The sequence below is a fragment of the Ranitomeya imitator genome, chromosome 1 (assembly GCF_032444005.1).
Source record: "Ranitomeya imitator isolate aRanImi1 chromosome 1, aRanImi1.pri, whole genome shotgun sequence".
Classification (NCBI taxonomy): domain Eukaryota; kingdom Metazoa; phylum Chordata; class Amphibia; order Anura; family Dendrobatidae; genus Ranitomeya; species Ranitomeya imitator.
In genome coordinates this window covers 314,666,237-314,690,305 of record NC_091282.1, presented here as the reverse complement: position 1 = coordinate 314,690,305, position 24,069 = coordinate 314,666,237, and the positions used below count along the sequence as shown (strand labels likewise).

The window sequence follows — 24,069 nt, the reverse complement described above, 5'->3', positions numbered from 1 at the left end:
ATAGCATATACCTGTGTGTCATCTTCCCTGTACATAGTATATATCTGTATGTCATCTCCTCCTGTATTAGACCTCATTCACACGTTATTTGGTCAGTATTTTTACCTCAGTATTTGTAAGCTAAATTGGCAGCCTGATAAATCCCCAGCCAACATGAAGCCCTCCCCCCTGGCAGTATATTTTAGCTCACATATACACATAATAGACAGGTCATGTGACTGACAGCTGCCGTATTTCCTATATGGTACATTTGTTGCTCTTGTAGTTTGTCTGTTTATTAATCAGATTTTTATTTTTGAAGGATAATACCAGACTTGTGTGTGGTTTAGGGTGAGTTTCATGTGTCAAGTTGTGTGTGTTGAGTTGCATGTGACGACATGCATGTAGTGACTTTTGTGAGATGAGTTTTGTGTGGCGACATGCGTGTAGCAACTTTTTGTATGCCGAGTTGCATGTGACAGGTTAGTGTAGCAATAAAGGCACAGATGATTGGCCTCGGGGAGACCAAAACATCCAACACCGCGGAGACACCATCACGTGTTTCTCAACGCAGTGATTCCAGAACACTGCCCCCATCCCTTATGGGAAATATGCAAATGCAAGTAAAGAAGCTGCGGAGACACCATCACGTGTTTCTCGACGCAAGCAATGAATAGCCAGGCCTTTCCCCGGGAAGGAACAACCACGGGAAGGGCAGCATCCTAAGAAGGAAAGCCACCTATGCCAAGCATGGTATCCATCCACAGACAGCTGTTTCGGGGTTTTTGCCCCTCATCAGTGTGGAGTAGGAATCTGGCTATTAGGAGCAGTGCCTAGTAAAAAGGCTATAAAGGCACAGATGATTGGCCTCGGGGAGACCAAAACATCCAACACCGCGGAGACACCATCACGTGTTTCTCAACGCAGTGATTCCAGAACACTGCCCCCATCCCTTATGGGAAATATGCAAATGCAAGTAAAGAAGCTGCGGAGACACCATCACGTGTTTCTCGACGCAAGCAATGAATAGCCAGGCCTTTCCCCGGGAAGGAACAACCACGGGAAGGGCAGCATCCTAAGAAGGAAAGCCACCTATGCCAAGCATGGTATCCATCCACAGACAGCTGTTTCGGGGTTTTTGCCCCTCATCAGTGTGGAGTAGGAATCTGGCTATTAGGAGCAGTGCCTAGTAAAAAGGCTATAAAGGCACAGATGATTGGCCTCGGGGAGACCAAAACATCCAACACCGCGGAGACACCATCACGTGTTTCTCAACGCAGTGATTCCAGAACACTGCCCCCATCCCTTATGGGAAATATGCAAATGCAAGTAAAGAAGCTGCGGAGACACCATCACGTGTTTCTCGACGCAAGCAATGAATAGCCAGGCCTTTCCCCGGGAAGGAACAACCACGGGAAGGGCAGCATCCTAAGAAGGAAAGCCACCTATGCCAAGCATGGTATCCATCCACAGACAGCTGTTTCGGGGTTTTTGCCCCTCATCAGTGTGGAGTAGGAATCTGGCTATTAGGAGCAGTGCCTAGTAAAAAGGCTATAAAGGCACAGATGATTGGCCTCGGGGAGACCAAAACATCCAACACCGCGGAGACACCATCACGTGTTTCTCAACGCAGTGATTCCAGAACACTGCCCCCATCCCTTATGGGAAATATGCAAATGCAAGTAAAGAAGCTGCGGAGACACCATCACGTGTTTCTCGACGCAAGCAATGAATAGCCAGGCCTTTCCCCGGGAAGGAACAACCACGGGAAGGGCAGCATCCTAAGAAGGAAAGCCACCTATGCCAAGCATGGTATCCATCCACAGACAGCTGTTTCGGGGTTTTTGCCCCTCATCAGTGTGGAGTAGGAATCTGGCTATTAGGAGCAGTGCCTAGTAAAAAGGCTATAAAGGCACAGATGATTGGCCTCGGGGAGACCAAAACATCCAACACCGCGGAGACACCATCACGTGTTTCTCAACGCAGTGATTCCAGAACACTGCCCCCATGCTTGGCATAGGTGGCTTTCCTTCTTAGGATGCTGCCCTTCCCGTGGTTGTTCCTTCCCGGGGAAAGGCCTGGCTATTCATTGCTTGCGTCGAGAAACACGTGATGGTGTCTCCGCAGCTTCTTTACTTGCATTAGGTTAGTGTAGCAAGTCGTGTGCAGCAAGTTTTGCGCAGGGCGAGTTTTGCGCGTGGCGAGTTTTATGTGTGGTGCGTTTTGAGTATGTGCAAATTTTGTGTGAGGCAACTTTTGCATGTGTTGCAACTTTTGTGCATGTGGCAATTTTTCCGCGTGTGCAAGTTTTGCGTGTGGCGAGTTTTCCATGAGGTGAGTTTTGCACGTGTGGTGAGTTTTGCGTGAAACAGCTAAAGAGAGTAAAGCCAGCTCACCGAGTAGCCACCGCAGGTGCACGAAACTCCACGTTGATCCACGTAGTTACCAAATGAAGGAAAAAAGAAAAAGTTGTTCCAGCTCCATATTATTAAAATCCAGGCTTGAAACTTTATTATGCCAATAAAAAGCAGTGGGACAATGCTCTCCAGATAAACACCGGGACACCAGCGACGCGTTTCGATCACTACGGATCTTTATCAAAGCTATATACACAAAGTTCTTTGTCCGATATATAGATCCCAATGACCAATGGGAACCAAATGAATGGTCACATGATCACACACAAGGTCCTTCAAATATGAAGGAATCAGATTAATAACAAAAAAGCATAACAATTATTAACAAAATATAACATGCACAAATACCAAATGAAACACAGAAATAATTCGAAAAAATAAAAACATGCAATAAAAGATATACATAATATCAATAGTGAAACATCAGTTCATTACGTTTGTTGAGACCTGCAGGAGAACGAGTATTGAGGTAGTAAATCCAAAAAGCTTCACGGGTGTGAAGAAGTCGTCTAGTATCTCCACCGCGAATGGGTCTATTAACACGTTCAATCCCGTGCACTCGGAAAAGCTTTGTGCTACGGGCATGGACCAAAATAAAATGCTTGGAAGCCGCAGAAATAGTACAGATAGATTCACCAGTATAGCCTATATCGTACAAATGTTCATTGATGCGAACTTTCAGTTTGCGTGAAGTGCATCCTTAGTGCCATCAGACGTACCATCACTCCCCTTAGTGGCAGAGCGTCAAGACAAAAACGGATTAGACACTGAGAATATAAATTCATATTCCCAAAATGCCATCACCAGGTTAGCCAGGGAAGGTGAGAATTTAGCACCCATAGCCACACTGGATTTCTGTAAAAAAAAACTGGCCATTAAAAAAAAAAAAAATTGTGCATCATGAGAAAAAACATCAATGATTTACTCATAATTTGGGGTACCGATGTATCTGCCATACCGGAATTTATGAATTATCTTAATTCTAGAAAAGCCCCTTCCATAGGTAATAAAACTTCACCAAGTATGTTTCATGCAGACAGAAAAAAGAATACAACGTGGTTAGATTGCAGTGTTTTTTTCAAGTGCGGTTCCAATAATTGCAGGACCTGTGCACATGCAACTGTCACCAAAGTATTTTCTAATTATAACAATTCACAAAGCTTTAGTATCAAACATTATATTAACTGGAACACTAATTTTGTTATTTATAAAATAGATTGTACTGCTTGCCATTTATCATATGTCGGATGCACTTCACGCAAACTGAAAGTTCGCATCAATGAACATTTGTACGATATAGGCTATACTGGTGAATCTATCCGTACTATTTCTGCGGCTTCCAAGCATTTTATTTTGGTCCATGCCCGTAGCACAAAGTTTTTCCGAGTGCACGGGATTGAACGTGTTAATAGACCCATTCGCGGTGGAGATACTAGACGACTTCTTCACACCCGTGAAGCTTTTTGGATTTACTACCTCATTACTCGTTCTCCTGCAGGTCTCAACAAACGTAATGAACTGATGTTTCACTATTGATATTATGTATATCTTTTTTGCATGTTTTTATTTTTTCGAATTATTTCTGTGTTTCGTTTGGTATTTGTGCATGTTATATTTTGTTAATAATTGTTATGTTTTTTTGTTATTAATCTGATTCCTTCACATTTGAAGGACCTTGTGTGTGATCATGTGACCATTCATTTGGTTCCCATTGGTCATTGGGATCTATATATCGGACAAAGAACTTTGTGTATATAGCTTTGATAAAGATCCGTAGTGATCGAAACGCGTCGCTGGTGTCCCGGTGTTTATCTGGAGAGCATTGTCCCACTGCTTTTTATTGGCATAATAAAGTTTTGCGTGAGCCTAGTTTTGCATGTGGCGAATTTTGCGCGTGGCGAGTTTTGAGTGGCGACTTTTCTGTTTTGACTTTTATGTGGCGAGGTTGGTGTATGTGTGGTGAAATGTGTGCTGAGGGTGGTATATGTGTTCAAGCATGTGGTAGTGTGTGACGCATTTTGTGTGTGTGTTCATATCCCCGTGTGTGGTGAGTATCCCATGTCGGGGCCCCACCTTAGCAACTATACGGTATATACTCTTTGGTGCCATCACTCTCATTCTTTAAGTCCCCCTTGTTCACATCTGGCAGCTGTCAATTTGCCTCCAACACTTTTCCTTTCACTTTTTCCCCGTTATGTAGATAGGGGCAAAATTGTTTGGTGAATTGGAACGCATGGGGTTAAAATTTCGCCTCTCAACATAGCCTATGACACTTTCAGGATCCAGACGTGTGACTGTGCAAAATTTTGTGGCTGTAGCTGAGACGGTGCAGATGCCAATCCCGGACATACACACATACACACACACATTCAGCTTTATATTTTAGATTTATACAGTGTCTTTAATAAAACGGCACAGTATGCGCACACACTAACTCCGGTGCCATCTTATTGAAGTAGTATATTACAACGTCAAGATAGCAGTGCGCACGCTCCGACCATAGGCATAATGGCGATGGCCGGCAAGTGGCAATAAAATGGTGCCAGAGATCCCAGTATACACACACGCTGACTCCGTCACCAATTTATTGAAGAAATGTACTACAACGTCAACATAGAAGTGTGCACTAGCTGGCCATAGGGATAATGGAGCCGTAGTGCGGTATGCGCACGCACTGACTCTGGTGCATCCCGGCTTCGGACAAAAGGATACATCCACCATTATACAGTTAGGTCCATATATATTTGGACAGAGACAACATTTTTCTAATTTTGGTTACAGACATTACCACAATGAATTTAAAACAAAACAATTCAGATGCAGTTGAAGTTCAGACTTTCAGCTTTCATTTGAGGGTATCCACATTAAAATTGGATAAAGGGTTTAGGAGTTTCAGCTCCTTAACATGTGCTACCCTGTTTTTAAAGGGACCAAAAGTAATTGGACAATTGACTCCAAAGCTATTTCATGGACAGGTGTGGGCAATCCCTTCATCATGTCATTCTCAATTAAGCAGATAAAAGGCCTGGAGTTGATTTGAAGTGTGGTGCTTGCATTTGGAAGGTTTTGCTGTGAAGTAAACATGCGGTCAAAGAAGCTCTCCATGCAGGTGAAACAAGCCATCCTTAAGCTGCAAAAACAGAAAAAACCCATCCGAGAAATTGCTACAATATTAGGAGTGGCAAAATCTACAGTTTGGTACATCCTGAGAAAGAAAGAAAGCACTGGTGAACTCATCAATGCAAAAAGACCTGGGCGCCCACGGAAGACAACAGTGGTGGCTGATCGCAGAATAATCTCCATGGTGAAGAGAAACCCCTTCACAACAGCCAACCAAGTGAACAACACTCTCCAGGAGGTCGGCATATCAATATCCAAATCTACCATAAAGAGAAGACTGCATGAAAGTAAATACAGAGGGTTCACTGCACGGTGCAAGCCACTCATAAGCATCAAGAATAAAAAGGCTAGACTTGACTTTGCTAAAAAACATCTAAAAAAGCCAGCACAGTTCTGGAAGAACATTCTTTGGACAGATGAAACCAAGATCAACCTCTACCAGAATGATGGAAAGAGAAAAGTATGGCAAAGGCGTGGTACAGCTCCTGATCCAAAGCATACCACATCATCTGTAAAACACAGCGGAGACAGTGTGATGGCTTGGGCATGCATGGCTGCCAGTGGCACTGGGTCACTAGTGTTTATTGATGATGTGACACAGGACAGAAGCAGCCGAATGAATTCTGAGGTATTCAGAGCCGCATACTGTGTGCTCAGATCCAGCCAAATGCAGCCAAACTGATTGGTCGTCGTTTCATACTACAGATGGACAATGACCCAAAACATAAAGCCAAAGCAATCCAGGAGTTTATTAAAGCAAAGAAGTGGAATATTCTTGAATGGCCAAGTCAGTCACCTGATCTCAACCCAATTGAGCATGCTTTTCACTTGTTAAAGACTAAACTTCAGACAGAAAGGCCACAAACAAACAGCAACTGAAAACCACCGCAGTGAAGGCCTGGCAGAGCATCAAAAAGGAGGAAACACAGCGTCTGTGATGTTCTTGAGTTCAACACTTCAGGCAGTCATTCCCAACAAAGGGTTTTCAACCAAGTACTAAAAATGAACATTTTATTTAAAATTATTGAATCTGTCCAATTACTTTTGTTCCCTTTAAAAACAGGGTGGCACATGTTAAGGAGCTGAAACTCCTAAACCCTTCATCCAATTTTAATGTGGATACCCTTAAATGAAAGCTGAAAGTCTGAACTTCAACTGCATCTGAATTGTTTTGCTTAAAATTCATTGTGGTAATGTCTATTACCAAAATTAGAAAAATGTTGTCTCTGTCCAAATATATATGGACCTAACTGTATATAAGATTTCATGTTATAAACGAGAACTACTGGGTCTTTTCTAGATTGTACCAAGATCAGAGAGAGCAAGGTTCCTGACTGAAGAGGATGTGAAGCAGGAAGCTAAGGATGATATACCCACAGAAAAAGACCAAGAACAGACAGTACCAGATAAACTCCAAGAAGTTGCTAGCAAAGCTGAAGACACTACACCTGAAGATTGGGACACAGATTTAGAAATTAAAGGTTTGTTGTTAGAAACATATGCACCTCTTCTGCATTTATCACCCACTCCTGGTTTTGGCTTACAAATACTGATGTAAAATACTGACCAAATACTGCTAGTGTGACGGCAGCCTAAAAGCTACATGGCGCATGAAATATGTGACCTTTGTTAGATCTGGTCAAAGCTTCAAAAGAGAAGGGAAATGCCAAAGAGTTCTTGCTCAGTTTGGGTCATAAACTGACATTTATACCTTGCTTCAGAGATGTTTAGTTTTTTTCAGACACTTTTTGCACCTCACTAGGCAGTTTAAAAAAAAATGTGTAGAAAATGGACATAACTAAAACCACCCCAATCAGGTTTGAGTCAAACTGGTTGTTAGGGATAAGTTGTTTGATAATTTCTTTCTAACCTTTGGTTTTTCATTAGGCAGTACATACATAGTGGATAAAAAGTATACACATCCCTGTTAAATTGCCAGGTTTTTAACAAATAAAATTTTAACATGTAAAAAAATCACGCCAAGAAGTAATAATTTCAGAACTTTTTCCACCTTGAATGTCACCCATAATCTGCACAAATCTATTAGGCTTCTTTTACACATACCGTTGTTTTGTGGCCTGTTTTTGCGGTCCCAATAGATTTCTATGGGGCCGCAAACCCGGGACGCAGTAATTCCACGGCGTGCCGTATGGCCGTGAGGGCCGTATTTACTGCCGTGAAAAAGATCGAGCTTAAGGACATGGCCCCCATTGTAAATCAATGGGGCCGCAAAAACAACGGAAAGTGGGAAGAGACCCCGACGCACGTTTCGCTATAGTGCTTCTTCGGGGGGCGTGATCGTTTATTCTGATTAATCCCATATAAAGTTTATCTGTACTGGTAGGATTTTCTTAGTTGCATTTTACAGCAAAGGCCATGGTCTGTAAACAGCTTAAAACAGGAAAGGGATCTCATTGTTGAAAGTCATCAGTCAGGAGAAGGGTACAAAAAAAATCCAAGGCATAGGATACATCATTTAAGGCTCTGTTCATACATTGTGGTTTTTGTTTTTTGCTTCATTTTTTTAATTCAAATTTTCAGCTGCATTATACAGTAGCGGCAAAGGCTGTAAGATTTCAGAAATGTCATGCACACACATTGTTTTTTTTCCTGACTGATCTGGGAAACTGCTGCGTCATTGAAAACTGCAGCATGTCACTTTTTTAAGTGTTTTTGCAGCATTTTTCAACCATAGAGAGTGCAGAAAAGCAGCAAAAAATGCAGGTATCCAGTTTTGCTGTGTTTTTGGTCCAAAAACCTTATGGAAGTTGCATCTTGAGTTTCTTTGGGGGCACTAAACTGCATAAGAGACCACAAAAAAGCAGCACAACCTGATTTTTGTAAGCAGCTTCTTTACTGCCAGGAGAGCAGGTTTTGCCTGCAGAAAAAAGAAAAAATAACAACGCAACGTGTGAATATGGCCTATCACTATGAAGACGGTCAACAAGAAGTACCGTAGCTTAAATTTGGCACAACAGTGACATTACCTAGAACTGGATGGACCTCACAAATTTATGAAGATACTAGAAGAAAATTGGTCCTGGAGGCTGCCAATATGCCTACATTAAACTTTTTTTTTCATGACAAAAACATGCATTTTAATGGAGGCGTGTAGACTTTTTTTATACCAACTGACATGACATGACAGTCGATCAGATCAAAGCTGGATTGTCACTGTGTTGACAGCAGAGAAGGAAATATGTAGCTATAACACTGTCATTATAGATCTGTTTCTGTTACTTACCCTTTCCCAATGTAGGATGCAAGAACGTCCTCCATTAAGGTGTCTCGTGGTTCTAATACCCTGACTGCTCCCACAAAGTAATAATGCTCCTTAATTGCCCACCACTTAATAATTACATTATTCCTCAAGTGCCAAAAATGTTCTCTTAACAATAGTTCCCTACACATAGTAAATATCCCATCATGCAATGCCTCAATTCTTTCCTCAGAACCCCAGCCTGAGCAGTTGCAGAGGATGGAATTGGGCATGGCATGCTGAAGGGCTCATTGGTGGCCAACTCTATTTTCAGCTGGATGGGCTTTCTCAGAAGCACTTTTAGTTTGAAAACTACTCCAGAGCAGAGAGTCACTGGCTTCCAACGCTGCAATACCTGTTCATCCCAGTGGCCTGGTAGAGGCCAGCACCAGCAGTTGATGTCAGGCCATCGCAAGCAGTACAATGACGCCACTGCTTTGCGCCACTTGCATCTGACAACGGAGAAGATAGAAACAGCTGCTCATTGACGTAGAAGGGACACCTGAAATAAATCTTATTATTCAACCCCTTACCGACATCTGGCGCATATGTACAGCGCAAGTCAGTAGCATGTATATGGAGCAGGCTAACAGGGTGAGCCTGACCCACATCTAGCAGATAATGGCTGTAACACAGAGCCAGGACCTGACTCTTAACAGCCACGACATTAACAGCACATTGGCATTGTGGTGCATCATTCTATACACCCATCAACGCACCCCGTGACGTGATCGTGGGTCATCGATGGCTTGCTATGACAGCCGAGGGGTCTGATGAAGAACTAGGTGCCTGTCATCACAGAGCTCCTTTGAAACCCACTGGGCTTCAAAGGAGACTGCAATACAGTCGATTGCAGGTTCAAGTACACAAAGGGGACTAATACATACTGTAAAAAGTAAAATGAACTTAAAAAAATCATTTTAATAAATCTGAAAAAAAATATGTGGTATCGTCTTATCCAGAAAAGTCCGATCTATCAAAATATCAAACAAAATTAAGACTTTACGCAGTTCCAGGGACTGAAAACTGGCGAAACAATCAGAATAATTTTTTCGAGGGTTTTTTTTTTTTTTTTTTTTTTTTTTACAAATTCCTTATTTTTTTTCACCACTAAAATAATATAAAAACTGGACAAGTTTGGTATCACCATAATCGTACTGATGATGAGTATCATATTACCAGGTCATTCTTATGACATAGTGTAACCTATGAAAGCAGTTCCTAAAAAACAATGTCAGAATTACAAGCTTTTTATTCACAATTTCACCTCTTAGAATTTTTTTCCCATTTTACAGTACACAATGTAGCAAAGTGAATTGTCATTAAAAAGTACCAGTCACCCTGTAAAAAACATGACCTCATGTGGAGAGAAAAATATCAAGAAAGTTATGATCGTGGAGAAAGAAAAACAAAGCACAAAAATGGAAACTAGGCATGTCGAGAAGAGGTTAATTGCATGTAAGCAGCATCATAGAGGGGGATGTTATGCTATAGGGTGGAAACAGGGGGAGGACATTAGAGTGTACAGTGGGGAAATAAGTATTTGATCCCTTGCTGATTTTGTAAGTTTGCCCACTGACAAAGACATGAACAGTCTATAATTTTAAGTGTAGGTTAATTTTAACATTGAAAGATAGAATATCAAAAATGAAATCCTGAAAATTACATTGTATAAATTATATAAATTTATTTGCATTTTGCAGTGCGAAATAAGCATTTGATCCCTCTGGCAAACAAGACTTAATACTTTGTGGCAAAATCCTTGTTGGCAAGCACAGCATTCGACATTTTTTGAAGTTGATGATGAGGTTTGCGCACATTTCACGAGGAATTTTGGTCCACTCCTCTTTGCAGATCATCTTGAAATCTTTAAGATTTTGAGGCTAGCGTTTGGTAACTTGGAGCTTCATCTCCCTCCATAAGTTTTTTTATGGGATTAAGGTCTGGAGACTGGCTAGGCCACTCCATGACCTTAATGTGCTTCTTTTTGAGCCACTCCTTTGTTGCCTTGGCTGTATGTTTTTGTCTTACTGAAAGACCCAGCCACAACCCATTTTTAATGTCCTGACGGAGGGAAGGAGGTCAGGATTTTATGTTACATGGCTTTATCCATTCTCCCATTGATGAGTAGAGAAACACCCCAAAAACATAATGTTTCCACCTCCATGCTTGACAGTGGGGACGGTGTTCTTTGGGTCATAGGCAGCATTTCTCTTCCTCCAAATACAGCGAGTTGAGTTCATGCCAAAGACCTCAATTTTTGTCTCGTCTGACCACAGCACCTTCTCCAAATCACTCACAGAGTCGTCCAGGTGTTCATTGGCAAACTTCAGATGGCCCTGCACATGTGCCTTCTTCAGCAGGGGGACCTTGCGGGCACTGCAGGATTTTAAACCTTTACATCATAATGTATTTCCAATGGTTCTCTTGGTGACTGTGGTCACAGCTGCCTTGAGATCATTAACAAATTCCCCCCTTTTAGTTTTAGACTGATCTCTCAACTTCCTCATGATCAAGGATACCCCACGAGGTGAGATTTTGCATGGTGCTCCAGATCGATGTCGATTGACAGTCATTTTGTATTTCTTCCATTTTCTTACTATTGCACCAACAGTTGTCTCCTTCTAACACAGAGTCTTATGGTTTTCTAGCGCATTCCAGCTTTGTGCAGGTCTATGATCTTGTCCCTGACATCCTTATAAAGCTCTTTGGTCTTGCCCATGTTGCAGAGGTTAGAGTCTGACTGATTGAGTCTGTGAACAGGAGTCTTTTATAAATGTGACTATGTAAAGCAGCTGTCTTTAACGCAGGTAATGAGTTGATTAGGAGCATCTAACTGGTCTATAGGAGCCAGAACTCTTAATGGTTGGAAGGGGATCAAATACTTCTTTCTCACTGCAAAATGCAAATAAATGTATGTACTTTATGCAATGTGATTTTCTGGATTTTAGTTTTGATATCCTATCTCTCAATGTTAAAATTAACCTACCCTTAAAATTATAAACTGCTCATGTCTTTGTCAGTGGGCAAACTTACAAAATCGGCAAGGGATCAAATACTTATTTCCCCCACTATATGGGAATCAGAATGTTGAGCATTATTAATGTACGGGGGCCAAAGTGGGGGACATTATATTGTATGGGAGTCAAAGAGGGAGACAAACTGAATAGGCATACACAGGGGGATATTATACTGTGTGGGAGACATTACACTTTCTGAGAGTCATTATGCTGGATTGTAGCTACAGAGGGGAACATTACACTGTATGGTGATCAAAATGGGATATTATACTTTATGGGGTCCACCAAAAGGTAATGAATACTGTATCAGGGACATTATTATTATATTGGGCCAGAATGGGGAATATTATTACTATGTTTGGGCAGGAATGGGGGATATATTATTATATTGGAGTCAGAATGGGGAACATTATACTATATGGTTGTCAATATTACTGTATGTGGGGGGCAGAAAGGGTGATATTATTACTGCATGGGGACACATCGTGGAATTTATTTAATGTTCCCCATATTGACTCCATATACTCAATACACTAACAATACTACAATACTCCTTTATACTACAATACTCCTTTATGGCTTAATACATTATTTTTTTCTGGGGTCAACATTGATGTTTCAACTGTATCGAGATAGAACAGTTATAAAAGTGTACATGACTAGATAATATGTGCAATTGAATATGGGCACTACTGTATTTCAGTATTTCAGCACGAAGAAAGACATTTGCTGCTGTATAGGGGTATAATGGGGAATTTTAGCATTCTACTGGGGCCACAGAAGAAAACATAAGCATTAATACTATTTTAGGACTATAAAGAGGGACATTTCTACTGTGAGGGGGGATGTCACTATTGTAATATATTTAATTTTGGGGACTATTACGTGGAAAACAAAATGGGAAGTATTGTTACTGTGCAGGGCACCAAGATGGCATTGTTGAACCTCTCTTCTTCCTCTGCATTGCATTAGTGTGGGGGTGGGTGCTGGCAAATTGACAAGGTGCTCTAGAAACTATTAGTCATAGATGGCATGTAATACTTTCTGCAGAGACAAGTCTTTCCTTAGCGATCTCTGCTGTTTGAAATGAAAAGCGAAAATAAATTACTTCAATTAGAGACATCACTGATAAGTCATTGGATTTACCTATGCACTGTCAATACATAATATATACTATCTACAGAGCTCCTTAGTAGAACTGTCACTGGTGTAACTATTATTAGTACTGTGGTTTTTGTTAATGTTCTGAGTCGCCCGCCAGGGCTGTGGGGTACTCGGTACCGGGTCCTGCGTTCACTGGGGAATGTCACGGTGGCGACCCGGTCTGTCGCCCTGGGCGCCCATGTAAAAGGGGGAGGTCTTTAAAGAGTTAAAGAGATTTGGTGAATAAAGTTTATTGTTCATGACGCCACCTGTGGTATTCGGTCAGTGGGGACCGACGCTGCTTTAAGGGGTCCTCTGGGGTGATGTTATGGCAGCTAGATGGTATAACTTCCCACAGGTGAAGTATATCCCCAGGGCTCCTGGTGTGTAGATGGAAGATGGTGAGGAATGCAATGAAGAACAAGGACACAGGTTTGCGGTCTCTTTACCTTATTTACTGAAGACTTCAGCAGCCACAGTCCAGGGTACCAGATCACAGGGCAGGCAGGGTCCGGACGGCTTGGAAGCGAATCCAGAGTCCCCTTTACCAGGTGGAGTTAAAAACCTTCCTCTAGCGCGGTGGTGTTGTAGTCCCTTCCTGCCTATGACTTCAGATAAGTTCCTCACTAATGTTCTCTCTGACCCCCATATAGGATAGGACAATACCTGCATTACAGGTAACTCGAGCCTGTTTATAGGGACTCTAGCACGCCCCGGGCTCTATGAGTTACTGTGTCTCAGGTGTGTGTGGCAGACAGGTAACTTGCAGTTCAGCTGACCTGCCGGTCTCTGATGTAAGTCGTGGAGTCCCTTACAGTCCTCGGTGTTCCGGCTACCGGTTATCTGCGCTTGAGAAGGAGATAGTTCGTTTGCAGCTAGTCTCCCCTGATGTCACTCTCCTGTGCTTCGCTCTCCTGCACACTCACTGAATGTTCGGCTTTCTGTATGTCTCTTTCTAGGAGCTGTAGTGCTTCAGACTACACGACCCGTTCAGACCTTCTGACACTCTATGTCGATCTGCTCTCTTCTGTGTCTCTCACTTTCTGAACTGAAACTGCCCTCTTTCGCTCCAGATCAGAATGTATTTATAAGGGAGCTCACCCAAAACAGGTTTAGAGCTCCCCCTTCTGGCTTGGAGTGTGAACATGTTGTATGCATTGTGGTTACCTGATAAGAGATCTCCTTCATTGCTTTCAAACATAACATCACTCTCCACATGAGGAAAGCAATGCTACTGTGACGACCAGGACCCTGGAGCGCCACAGTTCCATATGGTGGCAATATGTTATCTGGTCATGGGGTGTTGCTAGTTGTCTCTTGTATATTGGTCTTGGTATAATGTGTTGTGTTTAGTGATAACTTGTTCTCTCTGTGATCAACAAGTTTATTTATTTACATCAAAGATTAAATACTTGAAAGTTTAACCCCTTTCTGCACTGTGACCTACTATTATGGCAGAGATATACTTAAAGATGGTTCTCCAGTGAAATAAAATTATCAGGTATCTACAAGATAGTTGCTAACTTATTGATTGGTGATGGTCTGACTTTTGGGACTTATATCGATTCACAGAACGATGAACTTTTATCCTTCTTAGAATGTTCAACTGCTGCTCCATTCATTCCTTGTGTGACTGCCAAGTGCTGCTCCCCATCCTAGAAAAAGTTTCTGTTCTTCCAATCCAGTGGATTGGTAATATAATAACTTGTTTTTTTTTTATCACTGAAGACTTTAATGCAATCCACCATAAGTGTACATCCCAGTGTGGTCACAGTAGATGTACAGGAGCCATCTTTTAGTTGGCACTCCACACTAGCAAGGATAATGCCTATCAGGTGTAATGTGGACCCCAATTCTACCTATATGCCCCTGTCCAACTGTCCTCGTTTCCTTGGTCTTCTCACAAGCTTTTCTTGTGAGAAGGGAAAAGGGCTTGGATATCTGGTTTGAAGGAGAGATCAGAGTCAAGGATTACCCCAAGGCAGCGAGTTTGTGGGACTGAGGAGAGTGACCAGCCATTTAATGAATATGTCTGTTAGGGGGGTGGGGTGGGTGGGGGTTATCGAGTGAGATGGGGGAAAGATGATGAATTCTGTTTTGTCCATATTAAGTTTTAGAAATCTAAGGGAGAACAAGGATGAAATAGCAAACAGACATTGTGGGATTCTGGTTAGTAGGGAGGTGATATCTGGTCCAGAGATGTAGATCTGTGTGTCATCAGCATAGAGATAATACTGAAAGCCGTGAGATTCTATGAGCTGTCCCAGGCCAAAGGTGTAAATGGAGAAGAGCAGGGGTCCTAGAACTGAACCTTGCGGGACCCCGACAGATAGGGGGTGAGGTGAAGAGGTGGTGTGCCAGTGGGAGACGCTGAATGTCCAGTCTGTTAGGTTTGACGAGATCTAAGATGGGGCCAAGTCAGTGATGCCAAGAGATATTATTAAACAATGCAAATCAATAATGAACCATATAACAATACAATTGTAACAACAATGAAACTTTTTCACTATAATTCTAATGTTCTTTTTTCAAGGAGGTTACACCTCTTCACGGAGTTACCACATAAGTTCTTGCCACAATTCGGGCCCTAGAATGGGTCACCTGGTTTTCCCGATTGACTTTGTCAGAAAGACTTGTAACCTATTATAGCCCATTAGGTCTCCCGCACACCAACCGGCCCTCCTTCCCACCAGACATCCTAGCCCAGACCAGCCCCGGTACTGTATGTTATAGCTGGAAGTGACGTCTCTGCTCACTCGCACTGTTTATCTGCAACCACAGGCATGCTTCTCTGGTTGCCGTCTCCTCTCGGCGGACAACTCCTGGGCATGGAGTGGAAAGGACCGGGTTTAGACTCTTAGGGCGCAGGTCCTGGTCTTCACCGGCGCACTGTTGACCGATGCAGTTCAGAACACTGGTTCTTGACTGGCGCACTCAGGATTCTGGGTTCCAACGGACGTCATCTGGACCTTGTCAGGTCATGACCAGAACCTTCGTGTTGTAGGCCTTCCGCTGAGGTCTGTCACACTGGCCTCTGCACCATCCTTGATCCATGTTTGCTCTGCTGCCCTTCTTGGTGCCAAATCTCTCAGCGGTTTAGCGGGCAGGACTTTAATATCCAGGAACCCTGTCATTTGCGTCATGTGACCAGGTCCAGCACAGGAACTTGCTCCTCCTGCAATTCTTCTGGTACAAATGGTTCCACATGGTTTCACCCATCCAGCAGATGGCGGTCTTTCCTCACTAATGTCACATCACACGAGGGCTCTTCCGGGCTTTTTCCTCCTACAGCTGCATGTCCAATTTCAGATTGACGATTCTTTTGTTCTCTATTCCAAGAGCTAATCCACTGCCAGAGATGTCTGGCAACAGCTCTTTCATAGAGAACACAGGAGTTATTAGCAGAGAGAGTATTTTTGTGTATTGAGGAGTCAGGAGAGATAGCTGTTGGTTGACAGCTATCTGTGTTTGGGGGGGGGGGGGCGAAACCATGCAATTTAGAGACTCTCTGCAGCATGTCAATTTCTGTTGCAGAGACGCAATAGATAAGCATTGGATGCGGTAAATCTGCATTGTTTAATAAACACATGTGGATTTACCTGCGTGATTAGAATGCAGCCCTTTGGATGCAGCAAAATTATGCTGTATCCAATGTGTTGCTACTTCTTGATAGTGGAAATATAGCCTCATGTGCCAGTGGAGCGAGCCCTACCCATCTTCTGGATTTTTTAGAATGATAGATTAACCTGGGTTCATTTGTGCATTTGCATTTAAAATCCTCAAATACTGCAGACAGAATTTCGCAGCTCAGGAGACAGGAGCACGCACCGTACACACAGGTTGGAGTTTGGATTTAATAAAGTTTAAACACAAAACCTTGTGCAGATGGTGGACGCATAGAGGTTCCTGCATATGTGATCTGTATGTGTCTGTCACGGCGTTCGGCTCTGCTTAGCAGCCTTGCGGCCTCTCAGCTCACATGATCGCACGTGGGACACCTCATCTTCCCGTGCGGTCGGCGGGCATGTCAAAGCGTCACATCCGCATACAACGCATGTCTCTGCGTACCCTTAAAGGGAAGGTACCGCGTTTGTAGGTCATTAATAAATCACTGTAATGTAGCATAAGCAAGTTTGAAATGCATGTGAAACAGATTTCATGTGTTATATGAGTTTAAAGTGTAATGACCAGAGGTCCGAATAAGATCCAGTGAGTCACAAACCAAGACCAAGGCAGAAATCTCCAACGGTATTTACTCAAAGGCAAAATAATCAAGGTAATATGGAGAATATTAAGGCAGATGCACCCCAAAGATACAATAGCTCAGCAGCAGCTGAAATCACTGTGCCACTCCAAGGTCTCCTGAGAACTGTATACTACAACAGACTAGTAAGAAATTTACCTAACAGGCAACTAAAAACAGGAACAAGTGTAAATTGAATGTAGTGTTATTAAGGGAGCCCCTGGAATGGCACATTGAGTATAACTTACACAACTCTAATATAAGATACACCTCTAAAGTAACAATTTAACACTCTGAGCAGAGATACCCGGGTATCTATAACTATGGTACCGTATCCTGAGATGGATTTCCTCTCAGGCAGGAATCCGCACAGGCTGCAGCCAGTCCATATCTTCAGCGCCAATAAGTTACAGCAAGCTCCTCTTGTCTTGTCGGCCGATGCCGAGCCCAAACACCGGGGACTTAGTTAGTGGTCTCACGATGTAGTCTCTGCTTCTGTAGCTCCTAGGAATGCTTCCACGACAATCCGTCCGTCTCTGTATCAGCAGTCTGTCCAGACTTGTTCCTCCACTCAATGCACAGGGAATCCACAGACTTCCAAATTCGTACTGGGTTCTTAGTAAAGTCTCAGTCTTTTCTTAGATAAAGGGTTAGCTCCTCTCCAGGAAACGTTAGCAACACAAGTCTCTCACAGAGTTAAACAAAAGGTTAGCTCTTCTCCAGGGGAACGTTAGCAACAAAAAGTCTCTCAAAAGCTTCTTTTCCTCCAAAAACACTTGCAGCAAATCCACACAGTCTCTTTTTAAGATCTCACAGCAGCTTCTGCCTTTGCTTCCCGCCTTTTCTCTCTGAGCTCTCACTTCCTAGTTTCACTTTACACACGAGACACTAGACCCCACCCCCCAGCACACATTGTCTCCGGGAGTTTTGCACGGTCTGTCCTTTGCTGCAACAGGCAAAAACCACAGGGTCCTAGTGCCCTCTCAGTGGGACTACAGTTCACCCTCTTACATGCCACCCCACTAGAGGTTGGCGTCCTCGACATACCTTCCCACTCAAATTCATCTTGAGCATATCGCTGAGGCGGTATTCCTGCCGTAGATCGTGTAGTTCTCCTGAGTCCTACATCAACAGGTGCGACCTTAGAGGGAGCTAGAGTCTCTTCCGTGGTCGTGTTAGTGGGTGTAAGTGGAGTTGTCTCCTCCTGCGGCTCGATGTCCTGTGATACAGCGTCAGGACCAAGCAGTTGACCTGATGCACTCTCCTCAACAACATCCTCCATATCCCCAACATTCTCATCACCCGAGGCCAGATCGGTCACAGGGGGCAAATAAGCAGGCGCAGGAGTAAGCACACCATCAAACTCAAGATCATTCAGAGCTTCCGCCCCTTGGAACATGGCCTCTGGCTCTAGGGGGGTAGGCGCCGAATCTTAAAACCAGCACCGTTGTAACATGTTACGATGCAAATTACGGGTTGGCCCCCCGTCCCCACCGGTTCGACCTCGTACACTGGAATCTCAGGGTTCACCTGTTTTTTTATCAGATACGGTATCGCCTCCCATTGGTCACTCAGCTTTCCTGACCGTCGTTTTGTCCTCACCAACACTCTGTCTCCCGGAGAGAACAGCTCTGTTTGTACAGGTCGCGTGTCCTTATGGACCACCTGGCGAAGGCGGTCGCCCACCACCTGATGCACCACCCTCAACCGCCGCCGATGCTCTCGTACCCACTCGGATGCAGTCCGAAGGGGGGCGGAGGAGGGATCTGGCATGTTCAAATCCTCAATGTCTCGGCCAGGTCTACCAAACATCAACATGTGTGGTGAGTAACCAGTAGTACTGTGCACCCTGTTATTGTAAGCCCACATCAATTCGGGGAGATACTCAGGCCAGCATGTCTGTTGCTGACTCTCTAAGGACCTCAACATTTACAACAGGGTCCGATTAAAATGCTCACACGCCCCGTTACCCTGAGGGTGGTAAGGCATTGTTCTTGACTGCTCGATACCATAGAGCTGGTGCAACTCTTTCATCAGCGTCCCCTGAAAGCAGGCCCCTTGATCTGAATGTATTCTCTGCGGACACCCGAACACTTGGAAGAAATGTCGGCACACTGCCTCAGCCGCCGACTTGGCCGTCTGATCTCTTGTCGGCACCGCTACAGCATACTTGGTAAAGTGATCTGTCATCACCAGGCAATAGGAGTACCCTGACGTAGAGTACCCTATCAACACGTAGTCAATCATGAGTAGTTCCAGTGGAGCTGAAGTCTTAATAGACTGTGGGAGCCCGCTGCTCAGGGCTTTTGTTGAGCCCACAAATTCGGCACTGCTGACACGCGTCGGCCACCATCCCTCCCAACTCAGGGCAGTAGAGGACTCGCTGCAACCACTGAAGTGTCTTTTCACTTCCAAAATGGGCCCCCTTCTCATGCGCCTCACGAGCGACCACTGGCCCCATCCCCACAGGAATTATCAGTTGGTACCGATGCTGCAGCTCCGATGGCAGGTACACCTTACGATACAAAAGACCTTGTTCCACACACAATTTATCCCATTGTCGAAGGAGTTTCATTCCTTCCATGGACAACTGAGCCTTGTCCTCTGCACTGGGCCAGGCCTTGTTTTGTACCCAACGGCGCACAAGTGCAACGTCCGGACACTCATCCTGGACTCTTGTCCAATCTGAGGGTGTTTTACCCAGGACACAGGGCATCCCGGTGGCCACCCCACTTGAGTGTACCACACTTTGGAAGATAGGTATTTGCCCCAAAGCTGGAGTTTCAGTATCCTCAAGTTGTTCGTCAACATCTTCCCCGGATGACCCAAGGGGCACTCTTGACAATGCATCTGCATTGCCGTTCTCTCGACCAGAGCGAAATTTAATGCGGTAATTGAACTTGGCCAGTCTGGCGACCCACCGCTGCTCCAACGCCCCCAGTTTTGCATTCTCTAAGTGAGCTAGCGGGTTGTTATCTGTCATGACTAGCACCTCAGCTCCTGTTAGATACTCGGCGAAGCGTTCTGTCATTGCCCACACCAGGGCCAGCAATTCCAGCCGGAATGAGCTGTAGTTAGCCGGAATTCGCTCGGAGTCTCTTAAAGATCTGCTGCCATAAGAAATCACTCGTTCTCAGCCGTCCTGCACATGTGCTAGTACTGCCCCCAACCCATGAAGACTACCATCGGTATACAACAAAAAAGGGGTGTCAAACCGGGCGTAGGCCAGCAATGGGGCACTCGTTAGGGCTGTTTTCACTTCATCAAATGCCTTTTTCTGTAGGGGCCCCCATGGAATGGGGCGATTTCGAGGACCCAGCGCTGTCCCTCTCAAAAGTTCATTCAAGGGACTCACCACTTGTGAGAATTTAGGCACAAACCGCCGATAGTATCCTGCTAGGCCCTGGAAGGCCCGCACTTCTCGCAGGTCACAAGGAGGTGGCCACTCTTGTACCGCCTTAATCTTACTGGCTAAAGGTAGTACCCCGTCCGGGGTCACCAGATGCCCCAAATATTCAATCTGGTTTCGTAACAGTTGACTTTTTTTGGCTTTATTTTCAGGCCGTAGCTCTTGAGCCGCCGGAGAACTTGACGCAGCTTCTCCAGATGATCTTCAAATGAGGTTCCGAACACCACAATGTCGTCTAGATATATCAGGACTGATTCAAAATTTAGATCGCCCAAGCAATGTTCCATCAGGCGTTGGAAGGTTCCCGGGGCGGTAGCGAGGCCAAAGGGCATCCGGTTGAACTCAAAGAGCCCCATTGGCAAGACAAACGCCGTCTTGGCCCGATCTTTTTCAGCCATTGGGACCTGCCAGTACCCGCTTGCCAAATCCAACGTTGAGAAATACTTGGCCCGACCCAGGGCTGACAGGGATTCTTCAATACGGGGTAAAGGATATGCGTCCCGTACGGTGTGGGCATTTAATTTCCGATAGTCCACACAAAATCGGAGTGTCCCATCCTTCTTGCGGACCAAGACTACAGGGGCCGCCCAGGGACTCCGGCTCTCTCGGATCACTTGGTTGTCCAGCATACTGGCCACCATGCTCTTCACCTCTTGATAGAGCGCCGGAGGAATTTGACGATATCTTTCTCTAATGGGTGGAGTATCCCCCGTTGGAATCTCGTGCTCAATCGTCTAGGTACACCCGAAGTCCTCTCCATGTCGGGAAAAGGTCTCTTGATGTTCCCACAAAACTCTCTCCAACTGCATGGGGGTCAGCTTCTCCCGATCCACTCCCATCTGCTCCATGATCACATGAACATTCCATTCCTCCGTAGGAGGTTCAGTCCGGCCTACCTCGTCCGCGAATGTCCAGGATGACTGTTGGTCTGGTCGCAATTCGAACCCTGCATTTTCCGGCACCTTCTCTGCCGGCACGAACAGTTCAGCCAGTATGGTCCCAGCGGGAATTGCAACAGCTTCATCTAAAACATTGATGCATCGGACCGGCACTTGTCCATTCTTCACAATCGCCAAAGACCGGGCCACATATACCTTGGCAAATGAGGAACCCTCTCGGGCGGGCTCAAGCAGCACTTCAAGCCCATTCAATCTCTGTGCAGCTCCCACAGGCAGCATTAAGAGTTCCTCTTGTCTGGGTCCCAGCAGGATCGGGGCCCTCGAAGTCACTCGGACCCGGCCCACCCGGCCACCTGGGACCGCACTTTTCAGCAAGTCGCAACTCAGCACTAGACGGTGTAGAATTCTCTGTGTGGGTCGGTGTCTTGTCGCACGGGCCCAGTATCGGGGTCCTTCACTGGCATACATCTGGTGATTCAAATCTCGCAGCACGTTCATTCCGAGCGTCACTTCCATCCCTCTTCTAGGGGGGTGATCCACCAGTACTACCCCTTTCTGCCCCAGGTCTTGACATTTTTAGTTGCATCCACACGATCCCTTTGACTGACAATTGACCATTATTTGCGGCGGTCAGTCGTATCACTCGGCCATCCTCTGGAATCACTAGTCGACTGAAGTATCTCTCATATACTTCTAGAGGCATTATAGTACATTCGGATCCCGTGTCAACCAAGCACCTCATCTTCCGCCCTTCAAACTCTGCTTCTATCACTGGACTACATGCAAACAAATCTTGTTCATTCCGTCGAGGGCTTTGTGTGGGTGGGGCCGCTGCTGCTTGCCCTCTCATGGCAGCGGCCGGAAGTTTAAAGCCGGCGACGGGGTTTCTGGGGCTGTAAGCGCCCGGCAGTAACGCGAGATGTGTCCCTGGCGGCCACACTTCCAGCAGGTGATTGTTCCTCGTGGTCGAGGGCTTGACTCATTCTGATAGGACGACCTGGCCATTTGCGGGGTCACCGTTCCAGGGGGTGGGGCATGAGGTTCCCGTGAGGGGATAGAGGCGGGATCAACTGTTAGTTGAGACAATTTCAGCTTCAACTCCTTCACCTCAGCACGCAAAGCTTGTACCACGCTTACCAGCCCCTCTCCCCCCGACCCTGATGACCCACCTTCCTCCAGCTGGGCACTGTTCACTGACCCCTCGGGAACATAGGCTGATTTCTCTTCCCTTTCCACTGCAGCTCGGTAAATCTGCCAGAAAGATAGCTCTGGTGCAACCCGGGCCATTTCCAACAGTTTGTCCCGGAGAAGTCTATTGGCTAAACCGGTGATGAATTGGTCCCGGAGCAAGCGGTCTACCTCCCGGAACGCCCCCATGGCCCCCGGGTCTAGTCGCTGCATCTCATTCAACATCTCTTGCAAAATATTAGAGTACTGCATCAGGGACTCACACTCTCTCTGGGGACGATTAAAGAATAGGGACCGAAGCTGGGCCACATGCGCTCGGCCCCCCAAACTCCCCTCTAACAGTTCCAAAATCTTTTCTAATGTATCCCTCTCTGATTCTGGGTGCACCATCACCATACGCCTAATATCACCCTCCAGTGCATTTAATGCCAGCTCAGCGCGTAACGCGGGGGTCAAATTACACATGCGCAGAATACTCCGGATTCTCTCAGCCCAATCTTGCAACGCCATATTGCGCACATCGTATTTCGGCATGTGCTGAAGTAAAGCCCCTACAGGCACATACGCTCCCGGAGTCGCCGCGGCAGCCAGGGGAACCCCAACCCCCGAGGAGGATGCGGAAACAGCGGGGTCATTTCCACCCTCGCCCTCGTCCATGACAAACACTGGATCCTGCCGACTACGCCAAAAATGTAAAGACCAGAGGTCCGAATAAGATCCAGTGAGTCACAAACCAAGACCAAGGCAGAAATCTCCAACGGTATTTACTCAAAGGCAAAATAATCAAGGTAATATGGAGAATATTAAGGCAGATGCACCCCAAAGATACACTAGCTCAGCAGCAGCTAAAATCACTGTGCCACTCCAAGGTCTCCTGAGAACTGTATACTACAACAGACTAGTAAGAAATTTACCTAACAGGAAACTAAAAACAGGAACAAGTGTAAATTGAATGTAGTGTTATTAAGGGAGCCCCTGGAATGGCACATTGAGTATAACTTGTCATGATCCCAATGGCAGGGGATCACAAAAGGACAAGCACAAAAAACAAAACAAGCTCTAGGGTGATGGAAACTGAGCTGACCGCGATCCTGAACCTCAACACACAACTAGCTGTAGCCGGGGAACGTGCCTACGATGATTCCTAGACGTCTCGCGCCAGCCGAAGAACTAACTTTCCCTATTAGAAGAAACACAGACCTCTCTTGCCTCCAGAGAAACACCCCACAGAAATAGCAGCCCCCCACATGTAATGACGGTGAAATGAGAGGAAGGCACATACGTAGTTATGAAAACAGATTCAGCAAAATGAGGCCCGCTAAAACTAGATAGCAGAGGATACAAAAGTGAACTGCGCGGTCAGCGAAAAACCCTACAAAAAACCATCCTGAA

The 24,069-nt window shown here is 45.2% G+C and overlaps 1 protein-coding gene across 3 annotated transcripts in view; it reads left to right on the top strand.

Annotated features, from left to right (window-relative positions):
• The window catches only part of LRRC74B (leucine rich repeat containing 74B), a 111,534-nt gene that overhangs the window by 10,323 nt on the left and 77,142 nt on the right, over positions 1-24,069 (top strand). For all 3 annotated transcript variants that reach the window (XM_069758647.1, XM_069758630.1, XM_069758638.1), the window contains exon 2: positions 6,817-6,997. In XM_069758647.1, coding sequence (XP_069614748.1) covers positions 6,817-6,997 — 181 coding nt within the window. The remainder of the gene's footprint in view (positions 1-6,816; positions 6,998-24,069) is intronic.